The following is a 25,759-nucleotide window of genomic DNA, read 5'->3' as shown; positions in this document are numbered from 1 at the left end:
TATCCTCTCTCCTACGGATGGGAATATGTTGCTAAAATGGTTAAAGCTCTTCAGGCTAAAGCTCCCCATTGCAGAAACTCAACTTTTTTTTTTTAAATGTAGATTGTGAGCCCCATATAGGGATCACAATGTACATTTTTTTTCCTATGAGTATGTCTTTGTAGAATGGGAGAAAATCCACGCAAACACGGGGAGGACATACGAACTCCTCGCAGATATTGTTCCTGGCGGGATTCAAACCCAGGACTCCAGTGCTGCAAGGCTGCAGTGCTAACCACTGAGCCACCGTGTTGCCGCTAACTTTTTTTTTTTGCAGTTTTACTGCAGTTTTTTTTAACCAAAGTCAGGCGTGGATTTAATAGAAGGGAAATGTCTAAGTGCTCCCTTTATATTTATCATTCCTTTTCAGGCCACTCTGGACTTTGGCTCAAGAAAACACAGCAAATTCTGCAACAAAATGCAGAAACGCTGCGGCAAAAAAATGCTTCACAATGTGAATCCCATCCACACATTGCAGAAAAATATCTGCTGGCATTTTTGAAAATCACTGCATGTCAATTATACTACTGGAGACGTTGGCATTTTCCATATCGAGTTAATAAGGTAAGTAAGACCACAGCGAAAAACTCAATGAAAAAAGCTGCGGAAATAAACGTGAGACAGTTACCAATTGGAATAATCCAAAAGTTAGCGGCCTATTACGTGACTGGGTGGGGGCCAGTAAAGGAGGCTATATACTGTGTGGAAGCCAGTGATGAGGACATTATACTGTTTTGGGGTCAATAAAGGGGGCTTTTAATCTGTGTGGTATAGTCAAGAATTCTCCACTATTTTGTCCAAATTTTTTGATCTGTAAATTGGAGGCAGTGCTTGTATAGAGGGGGTGAGGCCTTAAACATTTTTATTAGGAAGGGACCCAGCCATATATTTGCTTGCTCCCTCTGAAATGCTAAGTCTGTCCCTTGATAACTCTCCCATTTCCATTCAATAAACTACTCTTTGCTCTTTGCAACTTTAACTTGATAGCATACTGCTTATAGTCAGCAGCTCAAACATAAACCACTTTAGGTTACCTGCCATTATTCTACATGAGAGTCCATTTTACTTACTGTGTAAAACCAGAATTTGACTATTGGGGCATTGTAGAACTCATAGATCTTTGTGCCAATAGGAATACTCCTTTGTTTTCTATGTCCATTCTCTTCATCTCCTTTCCGAGAATTGGCATCAGCATTTACATCCTAATAATAATTTTATCACACAAATACATTTGCTGAAAATTCAAAGACGAGAATGGAATGGAGGCATTTACAGATATTCAGAGATGTACATAATAAAATGATATGAGTGCAGAAATTCATTTCACATTATATGACATAGATATACTTATATGAGTTCTGTCATTTAAATAATGTAGTTGTAATAAATATTAAATATAATAATAATAATAATAATAATAATAAATAATTGTAATATAATAAATATAAAATAATAACAAATGATCATAATTATGCATCTATTGATTATTGGTTCTGCGGCTGCCCTGGCAGAATCAACAAATTGATTCTTTATAGATATCTTGTGAATTGTTGTTTTGAGTAAAGATCTGGTGACATGATCATAGTACGTTGATCCTACCATGGCAACCCAAGAGCAGGCACAATATCAACCTTACAAAATATCTTTCCTATTACTTTAAAACCTATTGACCCCACCAGTTGCATGAGGTCTGCTATAAATAGTTTGTGTACAGGTAAAATTACTCATAATAACACAATTGCCATTATTCACATATGAAGATCTAACCAGGTTCTTACCATGTTATCCTCTTCTTTTTCTTTTCCTTCTTCATATTCTTTTGAGGTATGAAATGAAAGGTCATCCTGGGACCGGAATTCCAGAAACAAAATGGTCGGTGGAAAAAGAATTCCTAATATTACCTAAAAGCAAAGAAAAAATAATGCTAGAGATAATATAGGCCATTTAATGTCTAAATCGCTGTTGCTATATCAGGTAAGGATTGTAAATAATTTCAGTATTGGATAAATAAATGTTATATAGAGGTTTGTATAACATTAGCACATTACCTTAAGACCTGGATTCTTTCTCATGCGCAGACGCCCCATCCACATATCTGTCAGTAACATCTGGCTGCATGTATGTGCTATAAAGTCTCTATGTTTGGCAGCCACAGCTAGCTTCAGACAAGTAGAATTACTCCAATTCTTAAGTTCATAAGTCAATAGTTTCATAGCAACTTGCTCATCATGTTTGTAGGACTGATCCAAAAGCTCCACAGCCAGCTGACCAAAATCCCTAATGAGAAAAAAAGTCTAACATTGAAATACATGGATATTGTCAGAGGTAATATTTATCAAGCTATGTCCAATAACTGATTGAGTAATGTTTACAGTACTCTCTATCAAAGTGCTAGACATTCAATAACATAACGGGGAGGAATTTATTATTACAGCTGCACCAGTTTTCTGGCATAGATGGGTGACAATGTGGCGCACATTTGGTGCAAAGCCGTGGGGCCCCGGCCTAAGTCATTTTCTGCTGTTAGGCCGGGTTCACACGGAGTTACGTCCCGCGAGATTTGGCACGTGTACGCCTCGTGACCCTTAGCGTGCCGTTCACGCTCCCATTCATTTCAATGGGAGCGGGGATCGTATGCGCCGCGCTAGTTTGCGGCCGTGAATAAATGCACGGCCGCAAACTAGCGCGGCGCATACGATCCCCGCTCCCATTGAACTCAATGGGAGCGTGTACGGCACGCAAAGGGTCCCGCGGCGTCTACGTGCCAAATCTCGCGGGACGTAACTCCGTGTGAACTCCCCCTTAGGTTAAGGTCCCATGTAGTGAGCCACAGCCAAAAAGCACCATGGAAGACGCCAAGGTGGAACCGCATCGGCTTTTTTCCCCAACACTCTTCATAGAAAGTCTGCAAAGTTTTCCTCTGCAGACTTTCTGCCCCTACTATACGTTTTTGAAATTGCGGCTTTTCCGCTGTGCATTTTTTTCTGCAATGTTGCATGTACTGAGTCAGTTCTTTTAAATCCTGGACAACCCATTAAATTACCGTAAGTTAGGAATAGTTTTACTTGCAGGTTTGGATTTAAAAAAACATTTCTTTTTGCGTGACCTTGACACTTAGAATATATGCAATACTACGTGAGTTTAGTGTTCACATGTTCACACAGATAATGTAGCTTTTCTAAAAAAATATATATTTTATGTACTATTTTGTCCACAGCTTATCTATCTTCCACTGTATTCATAGAACAGTAGGCATCCTTTCAGTTTATCTCGATGGCTAGTTATAACAGATCCTTTTCTCTGATCCCTACAGAGCAGAATACAATGTTGGAAATCATTAAACTGCTCATCGTCTAGGTGGACCATTAACAATAGTAAACTCAAATAAAACTGATAAAACATAACAAAGACTGTACTAATATGAGAAACTAACTTTGAATTGTTGTCCAGGTCTTGGGAAATGTCATCTACAAGATCACTTTCAGAGGACTCGTGAGCCATTGACTTGTACAATTTGCACGCTACCAATGCTTTAGCCATGGTTTCTTCTCCACGCTGCCACAGAAAGAGAGCCATCTTTTGCCTTTTCATAAGTACAGCCCAGACCATCAGTTCATGGAAAGGATATTGAAATCGGCTAACCTCTGGATCATCCACATCTATGTCAATTTCTTCCTCCTTTTTCTTTTTCTTTTTCTTCCCTTTAGTTGGAGGTTCATCATCCTAAAGTTTTGTATGTATAGTTAACAACTGGGACAAGTATAACATTGCAGAAGCAAAGAGAAGCAAGGGTACAAGCAAAATAAACCTTGTTCTTACACATTACTTGGACCCAGTACAGATGGTGGGTGACAGAAGGATACTGTCTGTGGTGACCTCCATGCGGGAGAACTAATCCCACTCCATGTATGGAACCCTGATGGGACTTGGCAGCAATGTAAGTGACTGTCTGCTTCACTCCAAGTGTGAGAAGGAGCGCTATCGCAAGTCCTTCCTTCCAACCGCTATCAGGCTGTATAATCTACATCAGTCCAAGCGAAGATCACTCCGCAGAGAACTAATGGTTATGACGATGACCATGAGGTCTTCCTCTTTCTCTTCCGTTTTTCCTTAGCTGCTATGGACTCCTAGTATATCTTCTCTTCTCAGCTTATGTGTGTCTATGTCTGTATTATATTACTGTGTATTATCCTGTATCTGTATTACTATGCTGCTGTAACATGCTGAAATTTCCCCAATGTGGGACTATTAAAGGATTATCTTATCTTTATCTTATTACACACTATAGTAATGTTCCAAAAAAAAACAAAATAAGCAATTTCTGGATAACCTATATTACAGTTGACTTATGAGTGAATGCTATCCTACCTATCCTATCATTGTCAGGGAGCTGTATATATTTACTGCATCTGCTGAATGCCATTTTTTTATGCAATTATGCCAAAAACATCACATCTTTAAGGTATTCATAAAAATAAGAATATATAAGAATAACGTAAAGCTAATACTGTCTCTTTTACTCAACACAGAAAATTGGGACATTAAAGGGAATGATCACCTCAATAAAGACAGAATCTTCTTTTGACTGCTGGACATACAGATGTTGCACAGTTATAGGATCACTTGGAAAGGGATAGATAGGAGAGGTCTTTATAGGAACCAGTAAAGGGATGAGAGGCAGGGGATGATGACAGTGATGCATGATCCTAAGGGAAAACAGTGAGGAAGGTTCTAAGTCACTGAACACGAGGTAAAGTCAAACATGTATAAATACTAAGTGCATCAAATGTCTGGGACAGCATATAGTTCTTCTTGAGAAAACACTGTGCAGTATCATGCATTACATTAATGTATTTAGGATAATTATGCAAAGGCTTACATTACTATAGACCAATGTCAAGGTAAATCCTCTTGGTCCTCACCATGTCTATATAAACTATTACCAAGCGATATTTTTTTTACACGTAAGTTCTATACAACAGCAGGAGAGAGTAGGTAGCAGAAAAGACTAATTCCTCGCAATAACCCTTCACTTCTACAAGACTGTCAGAGTCTAATTAAAGGGGTATTGTCATCTCAGTATTGATAGTGATATCCATAGGATTTGATGGAAATACCTGATAGAGGCAGATTCCATCTCATCTATCTCCACAATGATGGCTCTGTCATTTCCCAAAAGTGAATGGAGAGGTCTGCGCATGCGCACATGTCTTTATTCACATGTACTGAAGTTGTGGAAAAGCCAAGCATTTCACTTTCAGGAACAGGTAGAGACAGATGTGGATCCAACAGGTAGCAACTGAATCTAGCAGGTGCTTGTGGCATATCCTATAAAAATCCTTTAACTTATAAATGCAATAAATTTACACATGGAAACTACTACTGTACTTAGTAGTTGATCCATATCCATATCCTTATTTTTTTTTTTAATAAAAACATTAGACAGCTATTGTGTTCTGTCCCCATGCGTTTAACTGCAGTTCTTCTTGTTCAAATGTTCTCTTATGTACTAGTACAATCCAAACAGAATGAAGAGCCGGTTTTCTTTATATAAAGGATAGAATAATTGTAAGCTACAAACATTTAAAGCAAGAAAAATAAAATTGTCGAGTATTTACCCCTCATGTGCTAAAAAAAAATGTCAATGAAAACAAGCAAATACACACTTACCTCCATTCCTAAAAGTTTGAGTGCTTTTGGCTGCAGAGAACAATGGAGATTAATTGTTAATTCTTCTGGTTAAACTAATGTAAAATATACTAAAGCATTCAAATTGATTTATTCAACCATGTTATATATGATCAGATTTTGATTTGTAGACAATCTTTTCAAAAGCCAGTGATGTTACAGTTCCGCATTTTTAATATAAGATTTGACATTTTTAAACAGAGTTCAATATTACCCGCTTTGGTCCAAATAAGTTATTGTAGAGGGTTCTAAAGGTCTTTCTGGTGTAATGACAGCGATAAGCCCCACCCATGAGGTACTCCAGCACAAGGCCAATGTCAATCAAACTGACATGATAATCTGGTGGAAGGTTTCCCTGTACAGAAAAAAAAAGAAAAAAGAAAAGAAAAACACTTAAATATATTCACGTAGTTAAATAACTGTTGAAAAAGTATTACAACAGTCTGAAAATAATACATGTAAATTATTTTAGCAGTTCAAGCTAACTTCTTTAATAGAAAGTTAAACATGCAATTTATAAGATATGATATTTGTTATCCTACAGGAGCAAATGCAGCTAACAACAACCTTAGTGTTTGTTATGTTGCCGGTCTCTCCATACAATCCACAAGCCAGGTCAAAGTACTGAAGTAAGAATTTTCCCCACTTTTTTAAATAGCATAGTGGGGTGAATTAAATCAGTATTAGAATTCCTTCAATTTTTCAGGACATTTCCTAAATATTTAATTGTACATTGAAAATAGCACCATTAAAAATAGCACTATGTGCACGTAATACTCATTCCCAAAGAACAAAGAAACTAGACATGTTTTGCTTTGGTTTTTCTTTAAAAGCAAAGTATATAAAATAGCCACTTATCCAAAGTATATAAATGGTTCAGAAGATTTCCAGAACTGCATATAGGTGGAAAACTGCAGTGGTTATCATGGAAAGACATATTTTGGGTACTTCCTGTCCCATTGAGAAACATTCATGTGCAGTTGCTTATGGGGATTGTATTTAAATGCAGATAAGATTTATACATCACTTATGACCCTGACAATTACTGTATGCATTGCTAAACTAAAAGATATCATGAGTTAGACAAAAAAAAAAAGAGATTCACCTCCATGTTAACCCATCCGAATCCCCTAGTTATTCTCTGCTTGTCAATGAAGTGATGGAGATGGATGATGGAAAATATTTGGTCCATGGACAATGAAAAACACAGGATTAATGAGAAAAATACAATGTATGAACAACATGATGGTAAATGAACACATGTAACGTTCAAAGACATATACATGCCAGCATGTTCTTCTATGCACATGTTTATGCATACCCCACAAGTCACAGGCAACATAAAAAAAAATCACCACCTATTGCTTATATTTGCTAGTTCTCTTAACAAGTTTGGGTATTTCAACTTTTTATGGTTTAACATTCAAAATGCCCACTGTTCTATGTGCTACATTATGATGTGATTCATTATATCCAATTATCCACTTCTGTATCTTCTGTATTATAGGTACACATATAGCCTTCTTCAACTTGAATCTGATAACCTGCTGTACCTTTAAAACTCATAATAAAAGCCATTGGAAAAAATGTGCAAATTAATTCTTCATGGTGGGAATGGAGAACTCACCTTTTGGAAGGTAGCTCCCTATAAATCAGTGCCCAGTTTTCCTGAAACCTAGTAGCACTTCACAGTGATTTCATAGAACCAAATGTAGGACATCTCAACCAGCCAGTTAGTAACCTGCTTCACATTGATAAAAGGCAATAACCTTCAAACAGCTGTCTTTAGGTGGTCCCACTTCCTTTTGGATCGAGGTATTCTGGCTTGACTTTATTTCTCAGATTATTCTATTAAGTTTCAGGAAAAACAGGCATTGATTTATAGGGCGCTACTTTCCAAAAGATGGCACTAGAGCTATTTTTCTTTTTCCACCAAGGATGACTAATTTTCAGACAATTCTTAGCAAAACATGCACCATCTAAAAAGTCCCTGTCCACCTCAGAGTTGCCTCATAGAACTGAGGTCTACTTAATGAGACATAGTAGCCATTATGACCACCAAAAGCCATGGAAAGCAAAGTGAAATCAGTTAAAGTCATTAGCAATCGTTTACATAATACTTTAATAGTCATGTTAAACTTGGCTACATCTGTACTGTTTGCAAATAACTAGAGATGAGCGAGTAGTATTCTATGGAATACCTCCCCGCCATAGGCATTCGTGAAAGCGGCCGAACACCAAGGGGTTAAGCGCATCAAATATTCGATGTGTTTAACCCCTTGGTGTTCGACCACTTACACGAATACCTAAGACGGGGAGGTATTCGATCGAATACTACTCGCTCATCTCTACAAATAACCAAATGTGTAATGATAATTATATACTATAGAAATATATACATATGATGTACATGTAGTTTGCAAATACAATTCTCATCAATATTTCACTCTTGGTTGTAATATAGTTTACCTTCTTTACATCTCTGACAAGGTAATGTAGAGTATTTGGAGGACCCAATCTCTGAAACAGAAATTAATTACAAGTTAAAACAAGCTAATATGCATTCATGTATAATACCATAACACGAGAGACTTTTCTTTTCTTCTTGTAGATCAGCCCTCCACTATATATACTATGCAGACAATATATCTATGAAAAATCATTTGGTTCTATGTTCCTTCACATGCAAGTAAATGCCTAATATGAAATGCAGGCTGTCTGGTACCAGTTGCCTATTCTTGCAATAACTACAGTTTGTGCACATACTGTACAATAAGATGGTAGATGTAGAACAGATCCCAGCAAAACGTGGAACTTACAGTATTGTATAGTTCTTCTAAACGGGGAATAGTGAGAAATCTTTGCATGTTAACTCCATTCTCAATGAGAAGCTTTACAAAATCCACTCGATCTAGAACCAGGGCATCCATCATAGCTTGTTCTAGTGAGTTAACCTTTAAAAATATGTTACAAAAAATCTCAGTTAAACCTTTTTCAGAAATAAAGGGTTAATAGAGTGTGAAATATATTTCAGCTAAATGAGATAAAACTCTCACTAGCACTGCTTTTGCCATCTCATCTTCCTTCTCACCCCTTCCCTCTCCACACTTCAATCAACTTCAGCTATAAGCTGTATATGACTCTAGTGTACAGAAAAACGATCAATGCAAAGGAAAGGGAACAAACTAACAGCAGAAAGAATTGTTTTATTCACACATATTACAAACTTTGCGAATCTCATTTGCACTGACGATTTATGTAATTTATCATAAAATTTTAGGTTTGCTTTAAATAACCAAAAACATGGTTAAACTTGTATCATAAATAGAATAAACAAGGAAAAACGTCCATTATGCACTTCCTTTATTATTAGCCTATAGTTCGTTCTTCAGATAGATGTCAGATTAATGCTTAGTAAATAAATATATATATATATATATATATATATATATATATATATATATACACACACACACACACACACATAACCATAATTGTTGACATTTTCCCAGCAGATGACTGCAATTACACATGTTTTGTTATACAAGTTTATTCCATTTGTGTATATTGGAACAACACAAAAAAACTCAAAAAAAGGTAATTTGGACATAATTTCACACAAAACTCCAAAAATGGGCCAGATAAAATTGTTGCCACCTTTTCAAAATTATGGGTAAATAACTTTGCTTGAAGCTGTGATGCACATTCAAACTCACCTGTGGCAAGTAACAGGTGTGGGCAATATAAAAATGTGTATAAAAAACATGTTCCATTGCAATTGAGAGAAACACTTAATTTTCTGGAAATATGTCAGTGGTGCCAACACTTATGACCATGACTGTATATATATTTATACTTCAAGTAAATGAGAAAACTTGCTGCACTTTAGTCTTTTTAGCTTCAAAAGTCTCTCAAGCCCAGTAATGTGTTTGATGAATAAACGCCTACAAAAAGGACAGTTGGCTAAATAACTGCCATGATATCAAAACTCATTGGTACACCACTAACAATAAACACCTACACCCCATAGCAATACACTACCACTAAGTAAATTACAAATTCATAAATTTTATTGAAACCGATAAATATCACAGACTAGACAACACAGAGACAATCACACATCTTATAGACAAATTAAAAACCATCTGTTGGTATATGGACTGATGGAAAAATAAATGTAAACCATAAACTGTCAATTCATCATTACATACCAATATGATGGACTAGAAAAGTGACTACAATATTTATTAAAGGCTAGTACCAAGAAAAGTGAGTTATTGATATGACAGAACTTTGTACCAAATGTTTGGGTTTTTTTAATATACACATATGTAATACTTTTTACTATGTTCTGTATTTCAATATATTTACATACTCGCTTTATAATATTATTTGGCATTTGTATTTAACAATGTAATTGTTCAACATCAACACCAGTTAAATTTCTGATCCACATACATCAGTATGCTAGAAAAAAGTTTCATTGTGGACCTGAAAAAATGCATTGATATGGCGCAATAAAAGTTTAATTGAATTTTCAAATTTATAGAATTTGGCGCCAGTTTTGGAAATCACAGTGTGTCCGCGCAGTGGTTTTTACTGCAAAGTGGGCATGGGATTCGCATGAATCCCATCCACTTTGCAATTACTATAAAACATTGAGTTTTTTCCCGCTGCGTTTCTGCTGCAGGCAAATTGCGGTGTTTCCTACCCATGGAGCCCTGGCCTTAAGTCTTATGGTGAGGAAATGCAGCGTTTTTGACTGATATGGAAACATGATGGAAAAAATCTGTGTTTTTCTCTGCCCTCTTCTCTGATTCTTGTATTGGTTCTCTTTATCATTGAGGATGTGATTCGTGTATTTTGATTACATTATAATTAATGATAATTTTTGAGATTAATAACAATTTAAATATACTTTTAAATAATTCTAGAAAAAAAATGCAACACATTTTTTATGGCTGCTATAGAGAGGTCACAAAAAAACTCATAGAGGTATATTTTCCTATGCAGGTTTGCAGCAGCAAAAACTCATTAGTGTTACACTCACACTCACATGACTGAGGTGCAAAACGTCCACCTTGCACCCAAGGTGCACCCATTTTCATGGATCTCCAATACATTATGGTGTATAGTATGGAGGGAACCGTTAAAACAGATAAAAATAGACCATGATCTAATGTGAATATCCCCAATTCACTGACATTTGAATTTATTGTGGCTATTTGAAGTCTGTTATAAAAATGTAAATGGACTGTCAAAATAACAGTTATGTAAATAGCCACTATTGAATATAATACATACAAGAATTAAAAAAACTCACCCAGTTCAGAAGCTCAATCTTCCTGGGATCCGTCTCCTCTTCTGGTTCCTCTTTGCCTTTTCCTTTCTTTTTGCCCTTGCCCTTTCCTCTTGGCGCCTTCGCTTGGGCAGCAGGTGATCGCTTTTCTTTCTCCTGATTGGTCCCATCAGATGTGGTAAGGCTTCCTAAAGGCTTCATGATTTCATAAAAAAAGTAACACAAATAATATAGTCAAACTTGATAAATATTGCAAGCTAAACATGGAAGGACTTGACTCCTGCCACCCACTTAGAACGTTATTGTGGATATGTTATTATGATCAGCTGTTATCACGGAGGCAGACATTTTCCCTATAGTGACCATTGAAGATGAAGTGTAACATTGCATGGCAGTTATTTATATCAATGGTGGTCTATGAAAGATTGTTTTTTAGTTGGAGTTGGGTGGAGGTGGGTTCTGAGCTGGTATCTCTGGCTCTTCATCAGACTGCCTACAGGAAAAGTTAATAAAAATTTGAGCTAAAATATATTTTTGACTAGATTTTTTCTTTCAAATTTGTGTTGAAACCATACTGAAAATTGGTTGAAATATGTGTAATCTAATGGATATTATGATATAATGGGCATTTTTGGTATAATGGTACATCATATACATAACTTCTTTAATAAATAATTGTAATAAAATGTTTTTATAAAGTAATCAATACCATGTACACTTACTACTTTTTTCTCAAACTTTCTCCAGATCTATAAAGTAGATCTTACCGGCCATTGGTGTCCAAATACAAAAATTTGGCTGCGTGCAATGTCTACTCGGTTCCATGCTAATGCTAAACTCAGCTGATCTGGAGCAGAGGCATTTGTACCTGAAAATAATGTTGTAGTATTATTCAGTGGTCAATAAGCAGTACAGCAGGTTATTGTAACACATAAATAATGTAATATCAGTATGCACTCCAAGAATTCATCTTATTAAATAACTGGATGGCATGGTATGTCAGGTTAAATCTATGGCATGGAATATCCTTGGACAGAATAAGTGGAAACCCCCATATATATGAGAAAACTACATACAGAAAATAATTTTCTGACTAAAGCAAGTGTAGCTTATATAGTAGTTGCAACAGCAGATAAGCCGCGATTGGATGCCAGTGCAGTGCATACAGTGCATCGGCATGCAGTCGCAGCATTCCGCTCCGAATTAGGCCCAAATGAATTGGTCTAGTTGGGAGGGAGTGTTGTAAGGTGGATATCCGTGACTGAATCAGCCGCAGAATCCGCCCGAAAAAAGAGCATGTTGATTTTTTTTTTTAATTCAATGGGAGGCAGTTTTTTTGAGCCGGATTCTGATGCAGATTCAAAATCCAGCCCAAAAAACCCCGTGTCAACCCAGCCTAATACTGCTTTTGCATGTTGTGCTCTGTCCTGGAAAAAAAAGCAGTAGATGTAGGAAATGACCACAAAAAGGTCAGTCAAATATAGAAGGGGCCTATATTGTGTTCTCTCTTCTACCTCATGAGACGGAAATTTTTACTAAGGGCTCGATCACATCTGCGCCCGGTCTCCATTCTGCAGGTTTCTGTTTCCTGCACAAAACAGAGGCAGGAGAGGGAAACCTGCAGGACTCTTTCATACCCATTCATTTGAATGGGTTTAAAAGATGTCCGGCCGTGAGCACTGGTTAGCGTTTTATGCTCTCCGCCACGAAACCGTTTTTTTAAAATCAGACACAGAGTCGGACATTCAGTACTCTGTGTCTGGTTTAAAAACAACGGTTTCACGGCGGAGAGCATAAAACGCTCACCGCCGCTCATGGCTGGACCAGGTCTGACAGCTTTCCGTCTTCAGCATAAGACGGAAAGCTGAGAACGGACTGCCGAATGCTAGTGTGAACCTAGAGTAAGTATACGGAAAAATCATGTAGTACCGTGTTAGCTAGAAAAGACTCATGCTATAAAGGTATAATGAGATCGCTATCAGCTAACTAGAAAAAATATATTTGTACTTCTCTGGGCCAGCCCATGGTTTGTCAGACTCAAAAGTCCTGATTCTAAAAGGTCTCTTCAAGAATGACACAGAGAGAAATATTTGGGATTTTAAGCTTATAAGGTTCTGGTCCCTGACAAAAGGATTCAACCTAACATCTGGATTTATGAGCTCTTACTTAGACACACTTTAGCCCCCTCCATCAGACTGACTCCAGACCCCTTAATTACTATGTCCTCCATCCCCCCACCCCATAACCTCACTTTTATTGCCCTGCCTTATCTTGGTAGCCTAGTGTAGCATCTTGCCAGTGTTGTGCTGTGTTCTGAGTTATTACTACATAAAAGCCTGAAGAAGGAGTCTCTGTACTCTGAAAGTTTGCAAATGTCATTTTTATGGTTAGCCAATAAAGGTATCATACCTACAATACTTTTGTTCTTTTCAACACAAAAGTACATTTTATGATAAATTGGTGTAAAATGTCTTGCCTTCTTATATTCAACATCCAAACAAGTTCTTTTTGTGCTCAAGAATATATCTACAGCGATATGTTTCTGTATTGGTAAATAGATATTGCCATAATAGTAGCGTAAGCTTATCTGGATGCCTAGAATTTACTGAACAACTACATATTTTATATACCTTTTAGAAGTGCTGTAAGGATAGCCATTTCAATATCCTGTTGGCCTTCTGATCCCATTCGGAAAACAGTTATCTGTAAAGAATATATCAAGTAATAAATACAATAACCCTAAAAATAAATACAATTTCCCTAAAATGCACAATGCACTAATCTATTCACAATTTGGTCATGTTGTAGACTGTGAAGGAGAATATTCAGCAGAAGGGTTGCAGAGGTAGCACTACCATGCCCTAGTCTCAGGGGGGCCCAAAGGTCCCTCTTCCCCATAAAATATACCATTATTTTATATTACACAATGTATGTTGGGGTCCCATAAGGCTAAAGCCCCATGATGCGGAAATGCAGCTTTTTTTTGTTGCAGATTTTGCTGCGGTTTTTTGAGCCAAAGCCAAGAGTGGCTACAAAATAAATCAGAAATATATAAGAAGCTCTTATACTTCTCCCTTCTGCTCAATCCACTCCTGACTTTGGATAAAAAAAAAAAAACAGCAAAATCTGCAACAAAAAAAAAAGCAGCATTTTTGCAATGTTGAGCCCCAGCCTTAGGGTGCATTCACAGTACGGATACGCTGACTGATTCTGAACTTTAAAACACGTTCAGAATCAGCGCGTATAAAGCAGATCCCATTCATTTCAATGGGAGCTGGCATACGAGCACTCCCCATTGAAATGAATGGGCTGCTTTTTTCTCTACGAGCACTCCCATTGAAGTGAATGGGAAGCGCTCGCGTGTACGGCTCGCTCGGCTCATTCCCATTGATTTGAATGGGTAGCTCGTGTATGCCGGCACCCATTCAAGTCAATGGGATCTGTTTTTACGCCACTCACTCTGAACGAGTTTTACGTTCAGAATGAGCAAGCGTAAACTCCGTGTGAAGGCTCCCTTAGGCTAAGGCCCCATGTTGTGGAAACACAGCTTTTTTTGTTGTTGCTGAATATGTTGAGGTTTTTTGAGCCAAAGCCAAGAATGGCTATAAAAGGGATAGAAAATATAAAGGAAGTTCTTATATGTCTCCCTTCTGCTCAATCCACTCCTGGCTTTGGTGCAAAAAACCACAACAAGATCTGCAACAAAAAAAAGCTGCATTTCCATAATGTGGGGCCTCAGTCTTACTCGTGAAAAACATGGAGGTACTGTATAGTTGAGCTAATGAATTAGAGACCTGAAGAACTGATAGATGAGTGCAATGTCTTATCTGTTGTATTTGTTCTATACCTGGAAAAGTACAGAAAGGTTTGTACAGATATGTGATGAAGGTGTCCGAGCAATATGTCTTTAGAAGACGAAGAAGAAGATTGTGGTAATTATGTAGCTATTTCCAGAGAGGCAATATGTCTGGCACAATTTATAATCTGGCACTTTTTTTGTAGGGCAATATAGATTATAGGTCAGGCTGCTGGCAGTGTCTGTTCCGCTCTGCTGGTATGGTTTATGAGCAAAACTCTCACTTTGTTTTGCATTATGGGGCATGGTCTTTACATAAAACACCTGCTGCCCTATTGTTATCTTTCTGGTGGCAATTCTCTGATTTCGACCAAAAGCAGCTGGGACTGGGAATCAGAAGATACCAGAAAAGCAGAATATAGGATATTAGACATTTATTGTGAACTGAAGCATCATGTAAGTACCGTATTTTTCGGACTATAAGACGCACTTTTTTTCCCCAAAATTTCGGAGGAAAATGAGGGTGCGTCTTATAGTCTGAATGTGGGTTTGCAGCATGGCCGCGCTACTGCCACCGCTGGTTTTCTTCAGCGGCAGTAGCGCGGCAATCCGCAGGCCCCGGCAGCTAAGACAGTCCCCGGCATCTGCTGTAATAGACCGGCGGATGCCGGGGAGTGTCTTAGCTGCCGGGGCCTGCAGATTGCCGCGCTACTGCCACCGCTGGTTTTCTTCAGCGGCAGAAGTGTGACAATACTGCAGGCCCCGGCAGCTAAGACACTCCCCGGCATCCGCCGGTCTATTACACAGGGGAGTGTCTTAGCTGCCGGGGCCTGCGGATTGCCGCGCTACTGCCGCTGAAGAAAACCCAGCGGTGGCAGTAGCACGGCCATGCTGCAAACCCACTGCTCCTCCGCAGGTCCCGACAGTTAGTTAGCCCCCCCCGGCCTCATACCTTTAGTGATGCAGGCCGGCTCTTGCACGGCGAGGCCGCAGGAGCCGGCCTGTTCCGATGACAGCCGGGAGCCTAATGAAGGCTCCCAGGCCTGTCATAGATATATATTACTATCGCGGCTGGTCTATGACCCTCCGCGATAGTAATGTATAGAATCTCCCATAGATGGCAATACACTTGTATTGCCGTCTATGGGACTTGCAATCAAATGATTGCAGGTTCAAGCCCCCTAGGCGGGGGATATTAAAATAGTAAAAAAAAAAAAAAAAAACACTTAAAAAAAATATAATAAAAAATAAAATAAATAAAAGTTCACCTCCTTTCCCTAGAATACATATAAAAGTATAACATTACTGTGAAACATATACATTAGGTATCCCTGTGTCTGAAAATGCCCGGTCTACACCTGGCCCCACAAAAAAAACACCCTATACATCCCCGTACAGCTGCAGGGTCACCTGTCAATGTGGCCTTGCAGCTGTTCCAAAACTACAACTCCCATATATTAAATATTTTACCATTTTTTGCCTGAAATTTTTTTTTCCCTATTTTTCTCCTCTAAAACTGGACTATAAGACGCGTCTTATAGTCCAGTGCGTCTTATAGTCCGAAAAATACGGTATTTGTCTCCAGGGATGTGCTGCAAACACAAAGATCATGGCTTGCATTGCTTTAAGAAAGTTATTAATCAGATTCTTAAAAAGTCAATCTTAGGGCAACGACACTGCCATATAGGCTCTGCCGAACTCTGTGCCTTTGAATATATTCTGTACATACAAAACATGCCGCAGAAAGAAAAACTCTATATAATAGTAGAGACATACAGGGGAGCAGTGAACAGCTCACGCACCTATAGGGAAGTCTTATTACGATTACGTGCATGACTCCTAGGGTTATATACACACAGCAGAAATTTGCAGAAATCCATGCATGTGCTGCACAAATAACTTCAACTTCTCTCATTTGACAGCAACAGAGCCCTCTCCATCTGGTGTCTGTCTGCATTCACCCCAATGTATAAAAAAAAACATTCTATTCTGATGCAGAACAGCAAGCATGGTGGCTCAGTGGTTAGCACTGCAGCCTTGCCGTGCTGGAGTCCTGGGTTCAAATCCTGCCAAGGACAACATCTGCAAGGTGTTTGTATGTTCTCCCCGTGTTTGTGTCGGTTTCCTCTGGTTACTCCGGTTTCCTCCCACACTCCAAAGACATACTGACAGGGAATGTAGATTGTGAGCCCTCTATGGTACAGTGACTATCAATGTCTGTAAAGCGCTGCGGAATATGATGGTGCTATATAAGTAAGCATAATAAATAATTCTGTTGGAAGAAAAAAGTCCTGAATGCCGAAATTCCATTATAAAAGTCAATAGGACCAGACACAGATGGAGGGGGCTCAGTCTGAGTCCATTATTCTACTACTGTTAATGTTTGCTGCTTTGATCTTATGACAGATGAGAGCAAAAGACTGTAATAATGGTAGTGTGAACCTACCCTTAGAAAATAAGGGAAATTGTTATGACTAATTTATATAAAAATCTTCCAGAAATTCTTTGAGTGAATATATTCTGTGTCAGATCCAATTCACACAATCTTGTTTTCATCCAAATTATTTGTAATTTTTACTTATTAAACATACACAGTCCCAAAAACGAATTGTTTACATGAATTATAAGGCATATTTTGCTGTCACCTGATTTTCTCAGTCTTATCATGGTAAAGTCCCCTATATAAATTTCTGTATTTAGGACCACTGTTAGGGTAAGTTCACACAGGGTTTTTTTTGACCGGAACCTGAGGCGGAGGCCGCCTCAGGTTCCGGGCCAAAAACCAGCACCAGCATCCAGTCACGCACTCCACTCCGGATTAGGCTCAATGAATGGGCCTAGTCGGGAGGAGGGAGTGTCTTCATGTCAAATTGGCCTGAAGAATGAGCATCTCGCTTCTTTTTCCAGGAGCTGGAACAAACGGCTCAAACGGAAAAATCTGACCGGCTCTCATTGATTTCAATGGGTGCCGTCTTTTTGGTCAGGATTTTGAGGTAGATACGGATATTGTTTGTGTGGTTTCCACCACCCCCCCAAAAAAATAAAGCATACTTGCTTCTATGTTCACCTATGTGTGTAAGGCTAAGGCCTCACTAGTGCGCCACAGAAAAAAGGCACTGCAGGAAATACCATGGTGGAAACACATTCTGATTTTGACCACAGAGCTTTTCACAGAAAGTCTGCTGAGTTTCCTTTGCGGACTTTCTGCTTTAATCCCACCAATAGGGAAACCACCAGCGTTTCCTTAGGTAGAACTCACTGAGGTGTTTCTGCCACAGCCAAACCGTGGTATTTATGCCAAGTGGGGGTCCCAGCCTAAATTTTTTTTTTTTTTTTTTTTTTACCATAGTCATAGCAATTTCGTTAGGTGTTCTTTTATTTTGGCTTAATCATTTTGTATAGAAATAGCAATTGTGAGGGCCCATATGGTTTGCCTACTTGATCTCTGTACTATATACATATATATATATATATACAATTTATAAAAAATACCATGTAATATACTGTACAGTATGTATATACACATCTAGTCCATCTGACCATATGCTTGTATGTTGCTATTTGAATAGAGGTTAAAGGGTTATTTCCTTTCCAACATATCAAGGCAAAGATTGAAATAACAGCCCGCCATGGCAGGAATTACAGAAATATATAAGCGGCAGTGCTCTAAGTTGTTTCCATCTCCCCCATAGAGGTGTATTAGAGGTACAGGAATATCACAGCTAAGCTAGACATAGCTAGACAGTAATGGACACACTGCAGCTAAATTTGCTACACTGTTTCTGTATCCCTCTTTCACTACCATTGGAATTATGAAAACAACATAGACAGTGTCGCTCACCTGCAAGTCTTGCTATGGTGGTTGGAACGCACAGCTAGTCATTCCCATCTTGGCCATGATTTGTTGTGATAGGAAAAGTCTTTTAAAGAGGACCTTTCATGGTTTGGGGCACAGGCAGTTCTATATACTGCTGGAAAGCTGACAGAGCGCTGAATTCAGCGCACTGTCAGCTTTCCCGATCTGTGCCCCGAGTAAAGCGCTATTGGTGCCGGTACCGTAGCTCTTTACAGTCAGAAGGGCGTTCGTGACAGTTAGTCAGGAATGTCCTTCTCCACAGCAGCGCATAGCGCGCTGTACAGTGTGAGCGGGGAGTAACGCCCCCTCCCTTCCTGATAATACTCGTCTATGGATGAGCACTGTGAGCAGAGGGAGGAGGAGTTCCTCCCCGCTCACTCTGTACAGCGCGATAGGTGCTGCTGTGGAGAAGGATGTACCTGAATGACTGTTAGGAACGCCCTTCTGAATGTAAAGCGCTACGGTACCGGGACTGATAGCTCTTTACCCGGGGCACAGATCGGGAAAGCTGACAGTGCGCTGAATTCAGTGCACTGTTGGCTTTCCAGCAGTATATAGAACTGCCTGTGCTCCAAACCATGAAAGGACCTCTTTAACTCTGATATTAAATTTTATGTAACAACATTTATTGTCAGAATTCTATAATTGTTCAGCACACATTATCTCCTTAAAATGTTTCATAAACATGGCAGTCCGTTGTCAACTGAGGCATATGGCATGTGAAGTATATTGCACTTCATGTGTTATTGCATTGTACTTTTGTGGGGCATCATGTTCCTCCTGTATGATGTTTTCTAGGGCACAGTACTTTCATAGTATTGCTTGTGCTGGAGCAAATCTGCTACAATATGTATCAATTACAGACTAGTAGCTCTCCAGTATTCTGTAAACTGATTCAGAATATGGTCGTGTTTATTATTAGTCTCGTGGTGAGCCAGTCCTGATCTCTTCCTTTGTGTGAGATTCTACTGGGTGCTCTGGATTTATTCACAAAGTACTAAAGGTTCCTATATGTTAAATCAGTTCTGTGCTGTTGTAGGAGCAGTTACTCACTTACTTAACATACCTTAATTGTGTCAAAGTGCAGTCTTGCTTCTGAGAAATTGAAATTTTATTCCATATGCAAATAAGCTATTTGGTGCACTGTGGGTGGGGCCTCACTTGCTAAAACACGGTTTTCCTTTGCAGCCAAGGCAGATCACTGTCCATGTCAGTCTTCTGTTTTGGGGCAGCACTGGATGATGACCACATAAGAAAATGGATGCTCTGGCACCTTGAGTGCACCGAACAGCTCAGTATAAATAATTTGAATAATTCAATATATGTTGAATTTTTCAGCAGCAAAATTACACTTTCACACAAGAAAGGCATCTTCACTATGCCATTAAGCATCCCTACAACAGCTTATCAGTGGTATATAAATGGTCTGGTGGTGGTAAACTCCCTTTAAAGGGGTTGGTCACTTTAAGACCAATACTATTGTTTGTATAATAAAGCGTTGTACAATTTTCCAATATATTTTCTGTATCAATTCTTCACAGTTTTCTAAATCTTTGCTTGATTTCTTTAATTCTGCATACTCCCAGTAGACAAAAATCAGTCCAATGAACATGTAATACAATTACATGACTAAATGCTATTAGTTTCTATGATTCTATAGAAATATTGCTTTACGATGTAAACTATAATCTATTCTTCCATAGAGTCATCTGACAATCATATGACTGCTATAAACTGGTTAAAATCGAAGGAATGATTTGCATTTTTATTGTAAAAACAACATACAGCTGCCTCTTTGTAGGATTCCTTCTGTATGACTGCTTTGGCAAATCCACACTTGTTTGCAAATTAGACACGGCCCCATGACCAGCTAGACATGGATGGTATGCAGGGAAGAGGAATAGTCTCATTGTATGCTGTAGGAATAATGACACAGGGACTAGTCACACAGACAAGACAGATGGAACATAAAAATCTTTATTGAGGGAAGATCCACGGAAATGAGATTTCATCCATACCTAAACATATTATATAACACTATATTTCAGATATAGTTTTCCCATAGACGGCTTAAATCTTACTTATAAGAAGGTGTCCAATGTTTCTTTATCACAAGGGTTTTTCACAGCTCTTATAAAACCATAAAGAAACACACTTTCACTAAAAATGTGAGGACATTTAAGATGCCGCCATTACAGAGTGCTGTCACATATTTCCTATAATCCTGTTAATGTAAATGATGATCCCTGCTTTTTAGGGTCAGTCGCTGCTGTTAGTGTCAGTAAAGTTAGAGTATGACTACTATTGGCTATTGATTAATAGCTCAGCATTAGGATCTAGCGTACGTAGTCATACACGGTGACCTTACCAGTTCCTTTTTTTTCATACACTCCATTAAGACAATGAAGAGCTGGTGAGCCTGGTTCCGACTGTAGTTAAATGTTTTCTGAATAGTAACAAGAAGCTGATCACGAAGGGATTCACTGATTATCCTAAAAAACACACCACAAGGTACAAAAATAGCCATAGCATGAAACATTGTGTTCTTTCTTCCTTACTTAGATAAAAACTTCATACTCACAAAATCATATCCATAGTGTGCAATACTATTCTAAAACCAACCAGAATGGGTTGTTTTGTTGTTGTTTTTTTTAAAGGAAATTGACTCAAAGCCAACTTTTTACACCTTTCAGCACCACTTGCTTGAATTTAAGTGCTATATTAAGTGCTAAAGTTATTGTGAAACATGTGGATGCCAATAGTGGCCAAGAGAGCCTGATGGCAATTTTTTGTAATTGTCAAAAACTCAGTAAACTATTATTGGTAAATACAAAAATAGTTTTTTTTTTTACTACTACATTGCTTATAAATTGAACATTTAATGGCACCTGACATGGTCTACTCTTATGGAATAGACTGGAAGCCATTGTCTCATAGATCTGGTTGTATTCTCTGTTATACTTAAGGCTTATTCCCACAATAGTGAAAAATGTCAGCGCAACTGTTTTTGCAACATCCATCACCAGCACCGTACCTCCCATGAGGCGACCTGAAGCGACCGCTTCAGGCGGCGCTATGTCAGGGCCCCAGGGAGGGCGGCATTTTTGCTTCCCTAAGCCAGTCCAGGACAAGCTGTCCTGGACTGGCTTAGCACCGAGCGGTGGTTTGGGGAGGGCACTGGAGCAGCGCTGCTCCAGCAGCCTCCCCTCACGCTCAGGCAGAGAGTAGGACATCTCCGTGCTCTCTGCCTGCGAACGGCGCTAAGCCCCGCCCCTTCGTTAAGCCCCACCCATCCGCTCCACCACACCCCCTCCTCCCGGGTGGGGGGGGGCGGCTTTCTATCGTTCGCCTCGGGTGGCGAAAGGGGAAGGTTTACCCCTGTCCATCACACATCCGTTTTGAGAACACATTGGGGCATATTTATCAATAGAAATCCAACAATTTTCTGTCGACATTTGCGAAAAAATTCATGTTGAATGACATTTATGAACAGTGTGCGCCATAAAGAACAGAAATATGTGACTCACTTTAAAAATGTGCCCGAAAATTGGCGTTGTATAATGTTGTCTATCTTTACAACATATTTATGAAACAGAAAAGATACTGCAACAAATATTTGTTCCTCATAGTGTGTGTTAAGTTTTTTTGTCTACACGTTTTGCACCAAATATTTGTCTTGTGGTAAAGCTGAGCACTTTTAGTTGGATGCTATCTTAGCACCTCTAGAAACACTACCATATTTATGAAGGTCTGTATGATGGATTCATATTAATGTCTAAAACTACAATTGGGATTTGTAGTTTAAGTGCAAAGTTCGACAGTATTGATAAATATGCCTCAATTGAATGTGTCTATTCACATAGCTGATTTATTTAGGGGCCACACGGTGGCTCATTGGCTAGTACTGCAGCACTGGAGTCCTGGTGTTCAAATCCCGCAAAAGGGCATAATACCATCTGCAAGGAGTGTGTATGTTCTCCCCGTGTTTGCATGGATTTCCATCTCATATTCCAAAAGACATACTGATAGGGAAAAAATGTACATTGTCAGCTCTATGTGGGGCTCATAATCTACATTTAGAAAAAAAAAAAACATAGCTGATTTATTTGATGGACTGTTTTACCATTTTTCACAGCCATCAAAAAAATTTACATGCTTTATCTTTGTCCATCAAAACGGAGATATATAGAACCATTTGACTAGACCCATTGATATACATGGATTCTGTAATGGCCATGTGACAGCATTTCAAAAAAGGCTGTTGTATGGCCAATATTCACTGCCATGTGACTATGTTCTGTCCTGGACTTGCATGGATGGACGTGGGCCTTTTCATGGAAGTTTCTGAAAAACAGCATGGCCATGTGAATAATCCCTTAGGTCTCCTTCATACAACTTTAGTGGTTTTCACTGTCTGCAAACAATGATCCCTGCACTGGTCTGTTCCACAAATGGCGACATTCTTAATAATTTGTGGTCCATGAATATGGCATGGACACATGGCTGCAAAAATTGAGTTTTTGTGTATGGACCCATAGAAGTGAATGGGTCTGTAGTTTTATCCGCAACTGTGCATAAAAACTATGGTGGTGTGTAGGAAGCTTTAGCTAGATTGGAGGTAAAGATAATTTCACTCCATTAAAAATGACTCTTTCATATTATAAAGAAAAACACAACACATATGACTAAATCCTACCCTGCTTCCTCAGAGTATTTGTGGGCAAATGACAGTATGTCAGAGGCTCGCCCACTTCCATCGCAGACAACTACAGGGATAGGCGGCTCTTCTCGCAGGCATTCAAGAACAATGGAGATAACATTAGGACCTCCTTCCACAATGAGGGCTACCACTGGTACACCTTGTCCTAATCCTACAACAAAAACAGAACAATACACTTAACTGTCAATGGTTATAAGCATAAAATCCATGTTTGCATGATCTCATACCCTACACGAAATTCTCATAGTGGTCGCACTGGTGCAGGAGATGACAGCTGAGCATCCCTTTGCTGTCCCTGCCTCCTGTTTATTCCCAGGCATAGGATGACAAAGGGAAACCCATGTGTCACATCATCATTCCCTAGAAATTCAGTGTTATTAGATTACATAGTAATTGCATACAGAAATACATATATATATTATATTTTGCAATTTCTAACTAGTTAAATCTTAAAGACATAAAATATCATGTCTGATATTAGAAGGAACTATGGATTGTATTTGGTATTTTAGTTCACCCTCATTTAGAAAACTTTAATACTAAACTATTCCTGTAAAAAGGCAGATTTAGGCTAAAGCCCCATGGGATGTACCACAGCAAAAAAAGCTCTGCAGAAAAAAACGCAGCAGCAACACATTGTGGTTCTTCCCGCAGTGCTTTATACAGAAAATTTGCAGTTTTCCTCTGCACACTTTCTGTTACATTTATACCTATGGGGAAACCACTGGCTTTTGGAAATTGCAGCGTGTCCATACAGCGGTTTTAATCACAAAGTGGGCATGGGATTCGTTAGAATCGCATCCACTTTGCCCGTACTGTAAAACACCACGATTTTTCCAGTGCCGTTTCCGTCCTGTAGGGCCCCGGCCTATTTTTGCAAAATCTGGGACAACCTTTTAATAAAAGTCAAGGAGTTATCACAGATCTTTGCTTATCTTTTTAAGACAGTAAGGGTTTTTTATTGCTTATCATAAACAATAATATATTCATTTGTGAGCATCAGTGATGGATTAACCTTGATATGGTGACATCACTTCTCCCAGTCATATATGCTGACATCACTGCTTCTCTTGACTCTCATATCTCTCTTATAACCTAATGCGGTATCCCCATACTTTACAGGACAGAATAAAGACATTTAAGGTTGATACATGATCTACAACACATAATAAGGGTATTTCGTGCACACTTGTTGACTGACTCTTGGGGTTGAAAAAGTAAGCTCAAAAAAGGATCATTTGTGGCAGGAAAAAAAAAAGATTCTTGTGGCCGAAATCCACTATACACAATAGATTAAGAATGAAGCCCACGCTTACTTGTATTGATCTTCTGAAGGGATATATGCTTTTCTAACTGGCGTCTTAACTTCACTTCTGCTCCATATTTTCCAAGTGTTCCATTATCCGCTAATATAAAATGTGTATGAGTGTTGTTCAGTACAGACAGTTTACTTAGAGGATTCGACATTGTTTGATAAGGTTTATTTACCTGTTAATAAAATGAAACAAATTGTAATATTACTTTAGTAATGTATGATATAATGATCCAATATTTGTAAGTTTGCTACTTAACCCCCTCCAGACAGTGATCTTTAATTTCTTTGCTGTTATTTTTTCCTGTCATTCAAAAATCATATTTTTTTCCTTTTTTTTTTTTTTTTTTAGATTTTGTGGAAAAAAATTGTACCTTTTAGGTAATGTTTCCAATAATGTATTGATAAACTATAAAAAAAAAAAAAAGTATTTGTGCAGTATAACACAATAAAAATAAATAAAATTCTGCTATTGTTTTTTAGGTTTCATTTTTATAGAATGGACTGTGCAGTAAAAATGGCATTTTAACCCGGTTTGTAAGATTACAGTGATACACATTCATATTTTTTATCCTTTACCAATTTAAAAGCTAAGCTTTTTGCTATCATATTCTGAGGACCATAACATTTTATTGGTTCCATGGATGAATCTGGATTTATTTGTGCCATTCCAGGGTACATTTGATTTTATGGTCTCTTTGTCGGGGCAAAATGGTCAAAAAACTGCAATTTGGGCATTGAGAATTATTTTAATTCTAACAGTCTCCAGTTTTCTCCCATATGTCAAAACTATACAGATGATGTCTGGGATCAGCATCATTCACATTCCTGGAGGTTGCTGTCAGATGTCAGCAATGTAGAATAATCAGCAGGCATTATATATGGCATAGGCCCAGCTACTGAACCTGTACCATATTTCCTTTTACAATTTCCACCATGTGCAGCGGATTTCAGGAAGGGAGTTTCAGGAGCACCAAATTCATACTAATCATAAAAAAGAAATACATTTTCCATTACTGTAAACTTTTTAATTCTGTTTTGTGTTTTCT

The 25,759-nt window shown here is 38.4% G+C and overlaps 1 protein-coding gene across 7 annotated transcripts in view; it reads right to left on the bottom strand.

The window, feature by feature from the left end:
• TRPM1 (transient receptor potential cation channel subfamily M member 1) overlaps positions 1 to 25,759 on the bottom strand; it is a 161,201-nt gene that overhangs the window by 22,496 nt on the left and 112,946 nt on the right. For 4 of the 7 annotated variants that reach the window (XM_075273574.1, XM_075273569.1, XM_075273570.1 and 1 more), the window contains exons 6-20: positions 24,715 to 24,886; positions 23,375 to 23,549; positions 21,047 to 21,170; positions 13,657 to 13,729; positions 11,794 to 11,894; positions 11,051 to 11,221; positions 8,547 to 8,681; positions 8,197 to 8,247; positions 6,833 to 6,868; positions 5,942 to 6,082; positions 5,710 to 5,739; positions 3,473 to 3,762; positions 2,088 to 2,316; positions 1,818 to 1,940; positions 1,110 to 1,241 (exon numbers count right to left, since the gene is read on the bottom strand). In XM_075273574.1, coding sequence (XP_075129675.1) covers positions 1,110 to 1,241; positions 1,818 to 1,940; positions 2,088 to 2,316; positions 3,473 to 3,762; positions 5,710 to 5,739; positions 5,942 to 6,082; positions 6,833 to 6,868; positions 8,197 to 8,247; positions 8,547 to 8,681; positions 11,051 to 11,221; positions 11,794 to 11,894; positions 13,657 to 13,729; positions 21,047 to 21,170; positions 23,375 to 23,549; positions 24,715 to 24,886 — 1,983 coding nt within the window. The remainder of the gene's footprint in view (positions 1 to 1,109; positions 1,242 to 1,817; positions 1,941 to 2,087; positions 2,317 to 3,472; positions 3,763 to 5,709; positions 5,740 to 5,941; positions 6,083 to 6,832; positions 6,869 to 8,196; positions 8,248 to 8,546; positions 8,682 to 11,050; positions 11,222 to 11,793; positions 11,895 to 13,656; positions 13,730 to 21,046; positions 21,171 to 23,374; positions 23,550 to 24,714; positions 24,887 to 25,759) is intronic. The other 3 variants (XM_075273571.1, XM_075273573.1, XM_075273575.1) reach the window with 2 other exon arrangements.

This window comes from Leptodactylus fuscus, chromosome 5 (genome assembly GCF_031893055.1).
Source record: "Leptodactylus fuscus isolate aLepFus1 chromosome 5, aLepFus1.hap2, whole genome shotgun sequence".
In the NCBI taxonomy this organism is placed as follows: domain Eukaryota; kingdom Metazoa; phylum Chordata; class Amphibia; order Anura; family Leptodactylidae; genus Leptodactylus; species Leptodactylus fuscus.
The sequence above is the reverse complement of the archived record's forward strand: the minus strand, read 5'-3'. Positions and strand labels throughout refer to the sequence as shown.